Source organism: Oryctolagus cuniculus, chromosome 1, assembly GCF_964237555.1.
Source record: "Oryctolagus cuniculus chromosome 1, mOryCun1.1, whole genome shotgun sequence".
Classification (NCBI taxonomy): Eukaryota; Metazoa; Chordata; class Mammalia; order Lagomorpha; family Leporidae; genus Oryctolagus; species Oryctolagus cuniculus.
Window position 1 is genome coordinate 76,768,644 of NC_091432.1, and position 15,608 is coordinate 76,784,251.

Consider the following 15,608-nt stretch of genomic DNA (forward strand, 5'->3'; position numbering starts at 1 on the left):
CCAGTACCCAACAGGATTCCTTATGCAATTAGTCCTCACTCTGCTTCCACAAGCTTTCACCAGTGGTGGTGGGAACCTTTTTTCTGCCAAGGGTCATTTGGATATTTAAATTGAATTTCGTGTTCTGCCCATGGTTGCCTTGGCAAGGCCAGACCAGGTGATTTCCCAGGGCCTTATACTGCCCCAGTGACCAGTTGGGGCAGCACTTTGGGGTGGGTGAGCAGAGGTTGGTGCTTGTGCAGGTGTGTTTATGAGAGGATCCCTTGCATGCCATTGCATATATATGCATGAACTCTTGCAGAGTTCCCAAAACCTAGGTGGGAAGAAGAGAGGGACTGGGATTATGATCGCCCTTTGCATGTTTGCCTCTCCCAACTCTCTTCCCTCTCCAAAAATAGAAGGGGCTAGCCTGACTTTCAAGGTCTTCTGTGTGCGGGCCTCAACCTACTATTCCAGTTTGATCTTCTTTGACACTCTTCACTTTCTCCCAACAAATTATGATTTCCCCAAGTAATCTAGGCATTTTTTTAAAAAGCCTTCTATATGATGTTTCTCAAATCCTTCTTTTCTCCATCTGATAAAATTTGACTAGTTCTTTAAGATCCAGCTTGTATATCAACTAATATGTTAGTCATCCCTGGGAATCTTATCCCCAGTCCCAATACTAACTCTCAGGTAGATTTGTGTGTGTGTGTGTGTGTGTGTGTGTGAGAGAGAGAGAGAGAGAGAGAGAGAGAGAGAGAGGATCCTCTGTGACTTGACAACATCCTTCATAATATTTCATAGTTTTTTATTGCTTTTTTTTTTTTGCCTCTAGACTAGACTGTTGGGGGAGAAGTGCATACTAGGGCAGGAAACATGCTTCTTCCTTTATGCCTTTTTTTTTTTTTTTTTTTTTACAGGCAGAGTTAGACAGTGAGAGAGACAGAGAGATAGAGAGAAAGGTCTTCCTTCCGTTGTTTCACTCCCCAAATGGCCACTACAGCCAGCGCTGCGCTGAAGCCAGGAGCCAGGTGCGTCCTCCTGGTCTCCCATGCGGGTGCAGGGGCCCAAGCCCTTGGGCCATCCTCCACTGCACTCCCGGGCCACAGCAGAGAGCTGGACTGGAAGAGGCTCAACTGGGACTAGAACCCAGCCAAGTGAGCCATGGCGTTGGCCCCACTTTATGCTTTTTTTTTTTTTTTTGACAGGCAGAGTTAGACAGTGAGAGAGCGCGAGAGAAAGAAAGGTCTTCCTTTTCCATTGGTTCACCCCCCAAATGGCCACTACCGCCAGCACGCTGTGGCCAGTGCGCTGTGCTGATCTGAAGCCAGGAGCCAGGTGCTTCCTTCTGGTCTCCCATGCGGGTGCAGGCCCCAAGCACTTGGGCCATCCTCCACTGCACTCCTGGGACACAGCAGAGAGCTGGACTGGAAGAGACCGGAACAGATTCTGGCGCCCCCATCGGGACTAGAACCCGGGGTGCCAGTGCCGCAGGCAGAGGATTAGCCAAGTGAGTCTCAGCGACAGCCCCTTTATGCTTATTCTTAGCATCTACCCCAGTGCCTGGCGTTCAGTAGTGATAATTATCCTTCAGTGTGATATAGTCATCAAAATTCCAGCTCACCTAATAGCCAAGTGGTCTTAAATGAATTACTGAAATAGTTTCACCTTCTTTGAAATAAGAATGGATGTAATTACCTTCTTAAATAGCCCTAAAGATTAAATAAAAATAACTCACCTAAATTTCTCCAGTACAGGGACAAGTGGTATGGGTTCCACAAAGAATAACCATGATTAACTTCTATATTCTGATTCTTGGTAAGCTGTAGAAGGAAGTAAGTGGGCCTTTTAAACCAGCAATATGGGTGCTATTTTGATAAGAAAAATTTGTACTTAACAGTATCATTTTAATAGAAATATGAGAAAATAGTTTTAAAACATGCTTGAACTGAGGTAATATTTGCTTGGAAATGGTTTATTAAAAAGGCACTAACTTTTAGTAAATCCAATTTGTTATATTAGTCTTGATTCTCTTGTCATCAGATGGGTGAGAAAAATACTACATCTATTTTGAGAGACACTCATATGTTTATATATCAATAACTAAATACAGAGAAATAGGGAAACAAAAAGTGTCTATCTTTAAGAACTTTAATAAATAATATATAATAACTATTGCTTTTATAACTTCCTATAAAAATGCTCTTAAGCATAAGCAAATGAGGGTCTTCAAAAAGTTCATGAAAAGTTTATATTGTTAAGAAAACTATTTCAAAAAATTTTTGCATCAAAATAAACATGTTTTGAAATTCCATTTTTTATCACTTCTCAACGTTTTGGCTAAGATCAAGCATAAATTCCATTTTCTGTGACCTTTGTGAAGTACCTTCAGACATGTTCAACTTAGACTTTTTAAGCAAAAAGTTTTACATGAAAATATGGTAATAAAACCAATCAATATGAATTATTATATGAAATGCACTCGGTTTGCTATGACTTGTTACTCCACATTGGAACCTTTGGTCTAGCACTATATTGTTCAGTATTAAATGAAACTACTGACATTTGCATTACTGTGCATCTAAATCTTGTCTTTATGGAGAAAACCAGGGAAATGGAATGTGATCTAAGCCTGCAGAAAAAATAAACATTCGTTGATTTGCTTGAATTTTACTATTCATACAGAATGATTATAACAAAGTCGGCCTACTTTAGTAAAAAACTTAATGATCTTAATTTTGTTCTTCAAGATAATGCAAAATAAAATTACTCTTTTTTTTCCTGTGAAGCATCCATTCTATTATTATGCTGTTATCTGCTTGCTTACAATCTTAACTGTGGAAGACTATTGCCTCACTCATCTAAGAAGATTAATTGTGCTAACTTTTCCACCATGTCCTATCTCGTTGCACATTTTAGACTCCGTATAATCATAGACAATGATAATTTAAAATCTTAGGCTGTACCAAGATCTCTGAGGTTGAGAATGAATAAGTAATAGGGTGGATGAGATGCTGATAAGAAATTTAAGATTTCAAAGGCACAGAAGGAAATCTTGTATATTCTAGATAGTAGAACAGAAAATTGTTAGCTTTACAATAGCAACAACAACATCATAGTAAAGAAGCTTTTCTTTGAGTTGCCTTTTGTGCTTAAAAGTATAACAAATGGCATATCATATATACTCTTTTCCTAAGACTAAGGCACACATATCTGAATTCTCAATCGGAGGCTAGAGAAAGCAGAAGCTTCCTTATGGAGAGAGATGACGGAGTTTGGCATTGAGTTCTCTCTCCTTGCTTAAAAGATCCAAGCTGTGCTTTTTGAAGGCTTCTGACTGCAGCCTGAGTTCTTCATAGGCCTTCTGGATCCCTTCCACCCGGCGCTGAAGTTCCCGGACTCTCAAATTGCTGTTCACCGCCACTGCCTCCTGCTCAAACCGCTCCAGCGCATGCCTCCTGGCCACATCGGCAGTCTCCAACCTCTCCTCAAGCAGGCGAATCTCCGCCTGCTTGTTCTGAAGCACTTTGCCTCTCTCCATGGACAGCTGCAGCAGCTCCTCCTTCTCGCTAGCCGTGGTCTGCAGCCTGGCCTGCAGCTCCTGGCTCAGGATGCTGTGCTTCTCCTCGGCCTTGGCCATCTGCTCCAAGGCCTGCTGGTGCTGCCGCTTGAGGCTTCGCAGCTCACTGCGCAGCTGCTCTGTCTCCTTGGCATGGGCGCGCGCCTGCTGGCTCTGTAGCTCCAGCAGCTCCTTCTCCCGGGCCTGTGCCTGACGGGCATCCTGAACACACCTCTGTTTCAGAGACTCCACCTGCTTGGTGAGATCCGTGCTCTGGGCCGTGAGCTGCAACACTTTGGCCTCCTTGTCCCTCAGAGCCTGGCTGAAGAGGCTGCTGTTCTCCAGCCTCAGTTTCTCGTTCTCCTCTTTGAGCTTGATGTTCTGATTCTTGTGCTCATCCTTGAAGCGGATCATCATCTCGTGGTTGGTCGCCAGGGTCATAAAGCGCTCCTCCAGCTTCCGGGCGTGCTGGCGCTGGGCCTTCAGCTTCTCCGCCTCCTGCTGCCTCTCCTCCTCCAGCTCCTTGTTGAGCAGCTCCAGGATCTGACAGCGCTCCAGGGCCTTATCCGACCTCCGCTTCAGGATGCAGATGAGCTGGGACTGCTCCTGAATGCGGGAGCAAAGCATCGCCTTCTCGCTCTTCTCCTCCTCGGACAGGTCCCGGAGATTCGCCAAGGCTTCCCTCAGACCGTCCAGTTCCTTAAAATCCATCTCGTCTTCCTGGTTTCTCAATTTTCCATTTTCCTGATCTAAGAGCTCTTCGGGGGGTGGGGTGTCCATCCTGAGAGCCTGCTCTTCCTGTGGCATAGGCGCCCTCCTCCACACCCACAGCTGCCCACACAGTCTTTCCCCCTCGGATTTCAAAACCCGCTGGGGGTTGCTAAGGACTCTCCAGCCGTTGGTTTTTCCAGTAAGGAGCCCTGTGATTGGTACACAGGCCTTCAGACTGTTGTGAAGTAACAGGGGAATTTGAGAGCCAATCTGCTCAGGTTACACTTGCCTTTTTAACCAATGACAGCTCTCAGCTCATAGCCCAGTCTGGCGTGAATGGCACAGACGCGAACCCCACTCAATTTTCAACCAGCATCACGGAGAAACCTGATTCCATCTATTTCTGAAAGAAGTAAACAAATCAAGCGGGCCGTGACAAATTCCTGCTCATTCTCCCACTTTGTCACGAGGATAAGTGCTGTCTGTGGAAACAAATATGTGTACTCTATGAATACAAAGTAGCACAGGTGCTCTGAGGGCCAGGACCCTAAACACTGCCAGCCTGCACCTGTAGTGTTTGGCACAGCTCTGTCCTGATATTTAAGCATAAAAACAGCAAACCTCGGGACTGACGCTGTGGTGTAGTAGGCTGAGCCTCAACCAGAATCCCATATGGTCACCAGTTCAAGTCCTGATTGCTCCACTTCTGATCCAGCTCTCTGGTTTGGCCTGGGAAAGCAGTAGAAGATGGCCCAAGTGCTTGGACCCTTGAACCCACGTGGGAGGCCTGGAAGAAGCTCTTGGCTCCTGGCTTTTGATGGGCTCAGCTCCGGCTGTTGCAGCCATTTGGGGAGTGAGCCAGCAGATAGAAGACCTTTGTCTCTTCCTCTCTGCCAGCCTGCAACTCTACCTCTCAAATAAATAAAATCTTAAAACACACACACACACACAAACACACACACATACCTCAATTAATTTTGTTTCCTTTAGCATTGATTGTCCCCATCTGGAAATAGATACTCTTTATTTGATAGTCAGCACTTCTATATTTTAGTCTTTAATAAAATAGAAAGAAGTTGAACAATATATATAAGATAAACAAAGTGAAGAAAAAGGTTCAAATAAGACCTCCAATCACATACCACAGTCAGTTCCACATGGATTACTTAAATGTAAAATAAAACACAATTGAAGTTTTAAAATAAAAAACTAGAAGAAAAGGAAGGAAGCATTGAATCTCTGAGCCAGGACAGCCCTGCTTAGCTTAAACCTTTTGTAAGAGATCAGAAAGGGAAAGCTTAACTAGGTTTCATTGAACCTCTAAAGTTATGAATAATTTTTAAAATTATGTGACCTCTGAGGTTTCTCCAGCCTCTCCTTCCCCTGGACTTGCCTGATATTTTGCTCCCTAGCCAAGTGCAACTACTGAAGATTCATTCCACAACCACCTAGGTCTTCGGCCTTGTCTGTGGGTATTCTCTGCCAAGAATACCTTTTCTGGCCTTGTCTCCTGTATCATAAACTGCACATCATCTTCACTCTTGCCATAATGCTAAGGCACACTTACTTGAACTTTCTCAGCTTTTCATACTGAGTTAAGAGTCGTCTCTTTTGTTTTGCACCTGCTCCATGTAGAACTGGCCACTCACCTGTTTTTGGTGCATCCACTACATCCTTCTTGTAGTTCCCATGGAGTAGGTGAAAGCGTTATTGCAATTGTTGTTTACCTGCTTGCTTCTCCCATTAGACTGTGGATCATTAAGGGCAGGGACTGTGTCTGTTTCATCTTTGGTGATTAGCCCAGAGCCTGGCACACTGGAGACACTCAGATAAACACGTGTTGAATAAATGTTGAAGGCAAAAAGCAAATTGAGAGAAATATCCATAATCAATATAATAGACAATATATTTCAACTTTTATAAAGAGCTTGTACATATCAGTAATACATTAACATATGCAAAGAGAAATGAAAATTAAATTCACAGAAAAGGGAACAGAAACAGCCAAGAATTGGACCTCAACAGTGGTCCAGTGAATACTAGTTCAAGTATATATCATTTCATCCATCAAATTAGTAAACAAATTCTTTCACAACTACTCAGAGCTAGTAAAGGCACAGTGAAGCAGCACTGTCTTGTTCTGCTGGTGAGAGTCAGTTGCAGTATGCACAGAAAACTTTAAACATAAACACCTTGTGTATGTTGAGCTAGTAATTGTCCTTGTGGGGAGGTCTGCACCTGCAAACTAATCTGAAAGAAAACATGTTGCTTACAGCTTTTCACCGCAGTATGGGATACAATAACTCAAAGTTAGAAAGCTAAAAGTCCAACAAGGGGAAATGTTAAGAAAATTATGGTACATTCATAAAACAGAATATTACATAGCTAGTAGACTTGACCTTGTTTTTTTTTTTTAAGATTTATTTATTTATTTGAAAGTCCGAGTTACACACAGAGAGGAGAGGCAGAGAGAGAGGTCTTTCATCCCCTGGTTCACTCCCCAATTGGTTGCAACAGTCGGAGATGCGCTGATTCAAAGGCAGGAGCCAGCAGTTTCTTCCAGGTTTCCCACACAGGTGCAGGGACCCAAGGACTTGGGTCATCTTCCTCTGTTTTCCCAGGCCATAGCAGAGAGCTGGATCAGAAGTGGAGCAGCCGGGACTTGAACTGGTGCCCATATGGGATACTGGCACTGCAGGTGGTGGCCTTACCCGCTACACCACAGCACTGGTGTTTATAGGTAACTTTAATGGAATAGAAAATGAATGCTTTTTGTTCAAAAGATAAATGTAGAAATGCAACATACAGAATTAAAACTCAGAATGATTTTAATGTTGTGAAAACTCAAGCATACTGAAAAGAGATGACTGTTCCTGTAATCACTATTGCTGGTGGTCAGATGTAATATCTCCCAAGTTATGAAGATTAGGAAAAAGCCTGGGTGTCATTATCAATATTGGATGAATTTTTAAATGGTTCAGATTTCACTGGGAGCAAAAGAGTTCTGAAAGAAGAATTTCAGATTTTCCCTTTGGTCTCAAAAAATTATAGGATATTGAAAGGTTGTGAAAATGGGTTTCAAATACTTAAAAATGTGAACTAAACTTATTTGTAGTTTTACCTCATTTCTCTTCTGCACTTTTCCTTAAATTTCAAGCTTCATGTTGAAATGGAAATTGTAAAGTCAAGGCAAGTGACTGATTGGTCCTCTTAACTTAAATAAAAGGTAATACATACAGAGAAAATTTTATTTCTTAACTACCTAATATGGTCTGACGTACTAAATACTTTCTTCGAATAATTTACAGTTTAGTGATTACTTTTTATTTCCCTCTACCATTCTTTTTTTCTTTGTTCAATGATTTTTTTGCCCAGTTATGTTTGATCCTGAAAGCTTCAGTATATACCCTTCCTAGAGATCCAAGACATAAAACAAAGCCAGCGCTCTCCCGAGTGGTGACCAATGAGACCCTCCACTGGCCTTTGATTAGTCTTTCAACATCTCTCTCTTTTAAAGATGTATTTATTTTTTGAAAGTCAAGTTACAGAGACGCAAAGGCAGAGAGAGACAGAAAGGTCTTCCATCTTCTGGTTCACTCCCCAGGTGGCCGCAATGGCCAGAGATGGGCTGATCTGAAGCCAGGAGCTTCTTTCAGGTCTCCCACATGGGTAAAGGGGCCCAAGCACTTGAGTCATTTTCTACTGCTTTCCCAGGCCAAACCAGAGAGCTGGATCAGAAATGGAGCAGCTGGGACTTGAACTGGCACCCATGTGGAATGCCAGCACTACAGGCACTGGCTTTACCAGCTATGCCAGAGCACCGGCCCCCATCACTCTCTTTTTTAAAGTTATTATTCACAGAACTCTTCTATATATCCTATACAGTGTGAGCATTTGTTCACCTCTCATTGAATCCTAACAAGATTCTTGAAAGTTAGGCATTATTACCCTCTACTATTATTTAACTATTATTTATAATCTACAGGGAACAAAGAAATCAAGGCTCAGAGAAACTAAGCAAATTGCTACTGGCCACCCAAAGAATAAATGTTAAAGCCACCATGCAAATGCAAATTCTTTGTTACCAAAGCCCATGGTCTTATGTTGTATTTCATTTATTCATTTGCTCATTCATTCATTCAGCTCATATGTACTGAGAAACTATTTTGCCAAAGGTTGTAGTATCAGCTCTTAAGGGGATTATGGTTTAATGATAGAAACAAATGATAAACAACAGCAATTCAGTGTGACAACTGCTAAAGGAATCATGAGTGAATTATACATATCACTCCTCTCAAAGAATAAAATGGAAAGAAGTGAGGGGTTGAAGACCAGTCTTAGGTGGAAAGGGGAGTATTACACAGGATTATTATTTTTTTTTTTTTTTGACAGGCAGAGTGGACAGTGAGAGAGAGAGACAGAGAGAAAGGTCTTCCTTTGCCGTTGGTTCACCCTACACAGGATTATTTTGATAGACGCCTAAGTCAATCTTTCCAAGCAAATGGAAATTTTTTGGCTCAAAGAAAGAGCACTGAGGAATCTCACAGAATTGAAGTAGGAGTGGCAGGAACTAGGTAGGACCTCAAAAACTAAAAGTGTAGATGCAAAACCACCAAGACTCTTTATTACTCTGTCAATTTCTCAATCACAGACAGGTGGCTGTGTGAAATTCTCCAATTACAGTCTGCACCAATGGCGTAAGAGCAGAGTAGTTCAGCTGGACTTACGTAGAACTGGGAAATGTGACAGTCAAGGAGTGGAAAGGAAAGGAAGAAAAAAGATGTTGAGGACATTGTAAGACAGCAGTTGGTTTTATAAGAGAAGGATAATGAGAGGCAATTGTTAAGTTTTGGGGGATTGGAGAACTCAATGAGTTTTAAGAATATGAGTAGATGTTATAGAATAATGAGCTGAAGGCTGGAAACAGAAGATTTTGGTTAGAGTGGGATGTTTCAATCTAGTATTTCAGAGGTAAGATAGTTCCCAGTTATAATGAGGTCAGGGTAGGTGTGGCTGAAAAAAATGGAGGTTAACGGCATTCAAAATGAAGAGGATAAAGAACCGTGAAGCCAGGGTGTTTGGTGAACATTCAAATGCTGTAGATGGGGTCGGCTCTGTGGTGCAGCGGGTTAACGCCCTGGCCTGAAGCGCCAGTATCCCATGTGGGCACCGGTTTGAGACCTGGCTGCTCCTCTTCTGATCCAGCTCTCTGCTATGGCCTGGGAAAGCAGTAGAAGATGACCCAAGTCCTTGGGCCCCTGCACCTGTGTGGAAGACCTGGAAGAAGCTCCTGGCTCCCGGCTTCGGATTGGCGCAGCTCTCCTGCTGTTATGGCCAATTGGAGAGTGAACCATTGGATAGAAGACCTCTCTCTCTCTCTGTCTCTCTGCCTCTCCTCTCTGTGTGTAACTCCGACTTTCAAATAAATGCATAAATCTTTTAAAAAAATGCTGTGGAGCGAGGCTTTTCAATCAATGAGATGAGTTGGGGAGGCTGGTAGATGATCATAAGGAGCAGAGGGGATAATCATAATAGCAAGTCTTTACTGAATGTTAATTGTCAAGCATGAATACTTAATATTGATCTACTTATTTTTATCTGTAGGGTAGGTATAATTTTCTCTTTTTTTAACTGAAAGAAACAAAAAGAAGTTCAGTAACTTTCCTAAGATCACACAACTATGAAATAATTCAAATAGGATTCAAATCCAAGCCATTTTGCTCTAGAGGCCACTTAACCACAACACCTTACTCCTTGCCTGATGTAACTGAGTGGCACATATCTCTAGAAACAGAGACACTTATAGGAAGGTAGAGGAGCGATCATTTGAAGTTGCTCTTATCTCCTGACTGGAGTACTGGATATGGGAGATTGGCTGGAGGAAAACCAGTTCTTTTGGAACAAGTCAGCTAGAAAAGCAAAGGAAATGTTCTACAATTGGATTGAGTATGTGAGGGCATTTGTTTTATGAAACAAACTTGTAAAACCAGTAAACGAGCCTGGGAGGGAGTAGATAAAGAGGAGATGAGAGAGCAATTCCCAAGCACAATAGGAATGAGAGCACAGGAGATGGTGGATATTCAGGGGCTTTTTTAGATGGTGAGTACGGGATGACAGGAATATGCTAAGAAGTATGAGTAAGCACCCTGAAGAACACAGCTTCAGAAGGAACAGGCTTCTCTGGAAGAAGTCTCCCAGGATCATTACTGCCAGCTTAGAAGCTGCGGCAGTCATAGTGGATGGAGGAATTTAGGCCTCTCTGGAAAAAATCAGAAGTGACTCAGAAATACAGTTATTTCGGGACCGCTGCTTGCAGTGCCTTCATCCCATATGGCCGCCGATTCAAGTCCCAGCTGCTCTACTTCCGATCCAGCTCTCTGCTATGGTCTGAAAAAGGAGTAGAAGATGGCTCAAGTCCTTGGGCCCCTGCACCTGCGTGGGAGACCCGGAAAAAGCTCCTGGATCCTGGCTTTGGATCAGCTCAGCTCTGGCTGTTGCGGCAAATTGAGGAGTGAACCAGTGGATGGAAGACTTCTCTGTCTCTCCTCTCTCTGTGTAAACTCTGACTTTAAAATAAATAAATACATCTTAAAGAAACACAATTGTTTTTAAAAACAATGAAAATTTGAAATATTTTTGCTTGGGAGATATATAAATTGTATGAATGCCCAGCTCTTGATTCCTCCAGTGTCTGTCTGTACAACACCCCATTCTTCTGATACTGGACCATTTCCCCTGACTACAAGGTGGGCCCAATTGCTCAGGCTGCGACAATCGTTAAGTTCTTACTCCACCTACACCTGGCCAGAATGAATGCTCCAGTAGGTGGAGATGTGATGCAAGCCTAATCGGTTTCCTCCAGAGATCTCTGAAGCTGAACGGTAGAAAGACAAGTGCTTTAGCTGGAAGGTTGTGAAGCTGGGGCTGCCTGAGGTCTCATTTCCCTCTCTCAGGAAGAAGACAGACATTGAATTCCTGGTTCCAGCAGGTGCAAGTTCTCAAAGCAATCTAGTTCTAGTACTTCTTTCATTCTGTGGGCTAACCTGGTTTGCTTTCAACAAATCTTTTTGTGACTTATTTCCATTTAGGTTTCTGAAAAAAAAAAAAAAACAGCCACTATCGTAAAGACCTAAAACATGCAGTTGACAAACATGCCTCCAGTTTGCACTGATGTTCCAGTAGGGTCTTTCCCTGAAAGTCTCACTGGCACAAGAGCCTTTTAACCTGAGTACACTAAAGAATTCAGCTTGCCAACATTTTACAGGGCGTGAAGCTAACACTTAGCCTTCCTCTTGCAGCCAGGTGAGATTACATTTACCGTTTGTATTTTGTTTTTCAGCAAGAAATGTGATATGAAGTCCTTCTGGACCTCTGAGCGAATTAGAAGTGCTGTGGACCTGTGCAAAGAGACGGAGTCATTTTGTTGTCCAGTCTGGCATTTTGCAGGTGAGGATCTGAGAATGGGAGGAAGCAGGCAATTCTGGTCCTTTACAAGGGATATCAGAACAATTTTTTTTAAGATTTATTTATTTGAAAGGCAGAGTTATAGAGAGGCAGATGGAGAGAGAAAGAGAGAAAGAGAGAGAGGGAAAGTCCTCCCTCTGCTGGTTCACTCCCCAGATAGCTGCAATGGCCAGAGCTGTGCCAATCCAAAACCAGGAGCTAGGAGTTTCCTCCAGGTCTCCCATGTGGGTGCAGGGGCCCAAGAACTTAGATCATCTTCCACTGCTTTCCTGAGCCATAGCAGAGAGCTGGCTCAGAAGTGGAGCAGCTGGGACTTGAACCAGTGTTCATATGGGATGCCGGCACTACAGGGAACAGCTTTACCCACTATGCCTCAGCACCAGCCCCAAGAACAATTCTTATTGGTGCTCCAGTGCTGACTACATTCTGGGAAGTGGTTGAACAGATACTGAAAGAAAGGCCAAGAAAGTAGTTTGTACTGTGACATGGCACAAACCAGAACAGAGTACTTCTGCTACTGTGTTCCAGACCAATCTTTGAGGTATACCTCTACTTAGCCCACTTTTCCCTTCTCTAAGGCCAGAGAGGAAAAACACAATAGCACTAGAATAATCCCTCCAATAAAGGACAAAGGGAGATAGTAGGAAAAGGTGTTGTCTCAGATTAGTTGCTCTTATTGGCAAGTGCATTCAAGGTTCTGCTTGGGAAAGAAGCAAGTGCTCTCCAGTTGTTTTCAGTGATAGGTACGTGGTGCCTGTTGTAAGGTCCTTCGCTCACCCATCACCCACACTTCCTCAAACCTACATTAAATCAGGGCTTTTGTTATTTTTAAACTTTTGTTTTAATTTTATTTGAAAGGCAGACAGGCATATGGACACATCACTCATCAGCTAATTCACTCCCTCAAATGCCTGCAACAGTCCAGGCTGCAACAGTCCACAGCCTGGAGCCTAGACCGACCTATCTATCTATCTATCTATTCTATCTCACTCCCTTCCTCCCTCTTCCCTCCTTCCCTCCCCCTCCTCCCTTCCTCTTCCCTTCCCTTTCCTTCCTTCCTTCCTTTCTTCCTTCCTTCCTCCCTCCTTTCTTTAAGATTTGTTTATTTCAAAGAGTTGTAGAGAGAGATGGAGAGACAGAGAGGAAGAGACAGATAGAGATTTTTCATCCACTGGTTCACTCCCCAGATGGCCCAATGGCCAAGGTTCAGTCAGGCCAAATCTAGAAACTTCTTCCAGGTCTCCCATATGGGTGACAGGAGCCCAAGCGCTTCAGCTATCCTCTGCTGCTTTTCCCAGGCCATTAGCAGGGATCTGGTCCAGAAGTGGAGCAGCCGGGAAACAAACTTGCACCTATATAGGATGCCTACATTGCAGGCAGTGGCTTTAATCCAGCATGCCACAACAGTGGCCCCAGGAGCCTATATCTCAATCTGGGTCTTCCACATGGGTAGCAGGGTACCAACTACTTGAGCTATCACCTGCTGCCTTCAAGGGTGTGCATAAGTAGGAAGCTGAAATCAGAAGCAGAATAGAGACTGAAACCCAGACACTCAGATATGGGATCAGGCACCCCAAGTGGCATCTTAACTGCTACACCAAATGCTTGTAGTACTTTAGACAGATAAGCTACTTGGGGCTTCAGAAGGTATAATGCTTCATTTGCTAAATGTATCCCATAGTCTCCATGGAAAACCTTTTAAGAATAAATATTGGGGTGGATATGTCCCAATGTTGCCTCCTGGGATATCCACACCCATTATCAGGGTATCTGGTTCAGGTCTCAGCTACTCTGCTTCTGACTCACTCTTTGAGGTAGGAGGTGATGGCTCAAGTACTTTGGTTCTAGTCACCAATGTAGGAGATCCAGATAGAGTTCTGAGTTCTGGCTTCAGATTGACCCAGCCCTTGCAGTTGTGGGCACTGGAGGAATGAACCAGCAGATGGTATGTTTCTTTCTGTCTCTGTCTCCCTTTCAAAGAGAATGGAAATAAAAATAATTTTAAAAAGAATAAATATTAGTTTATCTTCAAGCATTTTGACTGGTTTTTTAAAAATAAAAGTTCTATTCTTAGTAATATAGCCTTGGCTGCTCACTTAGGGGCACTGATGCCTAGAATGTTGGTAAACACAGGAAAAATATTAGCCAAACAGAAGTTCATTAGCTTTGTTAGAAAATTTAGAATTTAGGATTCCTAGTATAAAAAATTTAACTAAAATAAAAATCAATACAATTTAAATCATATGATAATTTATTTGACTAAAGGGTTTTATAAAATACTTTATGAAAATTATACATACATAGGAAGTACAGTATAATTGAACAATTTACAGTCTAATTAAAACTTTGTTGCAAAGCACATCTATGGCTATTATTATGCTGCTTGCATACAGTAAAATGATAGGAAAAATAATCATATTCTCAAGGGTTTGTTTGTTTACAATCTCTCACAAAATACAGGCTTGAGGCCTGTGTTGGGTTACAAATAAGCTAAAACAAGCCAAGAACCAAATTCTGCTTATGGCCAGTTGGTGGCACCAAAGTACATTTGAAACTTCTTTTGTTTCAACTTGGGGGGGGGGAAGAAAAGTAGTTTTTCAAGGCAGAAATACACCCCGTAAATTCAGTCTCATTGTCCAAACATGGAACTCTACATTTTATTAGAGATTACAGATTAAGTCATTTTCTTATGGTACGAATCTGTCTCATCACTGATGATTCTTCCCCCCTCTCCAGAAGTACCTTTCTGTTACTTTTCTACAACCTACATATTTACAAGTCCCACAAGGGTTAGCAATAATCAAGTGGCAGGTCTTTTTTACTGTAGCACAAGACTGTGGTGTGAAACCCACGGTGATAAACTAAAAACATTTTTCTAGTTAAAAACATTCCAAATGTAGTATTTTAGGAGCAGCTTTTTCTTCGAAGCAATAAACCATTTTCTTTGACTTGTTCAAATGTCTTCTTTGAATGTTGGAATAACAGGTAAGTCACAATTTTGTCATAATTTAAATCCCTTGGGTCTTGTAATCAAAGACACACATGCGCATTGACTTTAACATGCTGTGTAGTATTGTTAGTGGCAGCGAAGATCTTTGTCCATGTGGTCAGATTTTCAAGATGAGATTCTCCGGTTCAGTAGTTTTCAGAGGAGGATCCACTTGACGCTGGGCTCATTTGGAAATCTTGGCAATCAAAAGCATTCTGAGAGGCAGTGTTGCTTCAATCCAAGTGTTGGGGCAATTTACCATCTTTTCCCAGAGAGCAACTTCCTCTGATGTAGAGTCCATCCAATCTACTTCAGTCCCATAGCTTTTACCTGAAAAAAGGAATTTGCACTTAGAAAGGGAACGGCTTCGATGGGGAGGGAATATAATTTCCTAATTATAATAACCAATGGAAGGCAGCTAGGAAGAGTCTGAACATCACTGATAGGGCGAGCCTGGTACTTAAATCAGGAAGAACTGTTTATTCATCTGTGGCTTTATCATGGACATCGTTCCGATAATTCCCAGAACAATGGTTTCTTTCCACATCATTGTAAAAGCTGTATGCCATTTAGGGCTATGCAATAGTTGGGAGGCTTCTGCATTGGATTGGAGGCAGCATTAGATGATTTCTAAGGGAGTATGGGCGTACTGCACTGATCTGAAGCCAGGAGCCAGGTGCCTCTCCTGGTCTCCCATGCGGGTGCAGGGCCCAAGGACCTGGGCCATCCTCTACTGCACTCCCGGGCCGCAGCAGAGAGCTGGACTGGAAGAGGAGCAACCAGGACAGAATCTGGCACCCCGACTGGGACTAGAACCCCGGGGTGCCAGCACCGCAGGTAGAAGACTAGCCTATTGAGCTGCGGCGCCAGCCAGGCTCAGTTTCAAATATAAACCCTGTTTTT

At 42.8% G+C, this 15,608-nt stretch overlaps 2 protein-coding genes across 27 annotated transcripts in view; both read right to left on the reverse strand.

Moving 5' to 3' along the window:
• Positions 1 to 1,941: 1,941 nt before the first annotated feature.
• CCDC89 (coiled-coil domain containing 89) lies at positions 1,942 to 4,514 on the reverse strand. Its single transcript, XM_070076273.1, has one exon. It carries the CDS (start codon positions 4,346 to 4,348, stop codon positions 3,236 to 3,238), a length of 1,113 nt encoding a protein of 370 aa, XP_069932374.1. The 5' UTR covers positions 4,349 to 4,514; the 3' UTR covers positions 1,942 to 3,235.
• A 9,435-nt stretch (positions 4,515 to 13,949) lies between these two features.
• SYTL2 (synaptotagmin like 2) overlaps positions 13,950 to 15,608 on the reverse strand; it is a 131,613-nt gene continuing 129,954 nt past the window's right edge. For all 26 annotated transcript variants that reach the window (XM_051821084.2, XM_070076382.1, XM_051821075.2 and 23 more), the window contains one exon: positions 13,950 to 15,035. In XM_051821084.2, coding sequence (XP_051677044.1) covers positions 14,890 to 15,035 — 146 coding nt within the window. In that variant the 3' untranslated portion in view covers positions 13,950 to 14,889. The remainder of the gene's footprint in view (positions 15,036 to 15,608) is intronic.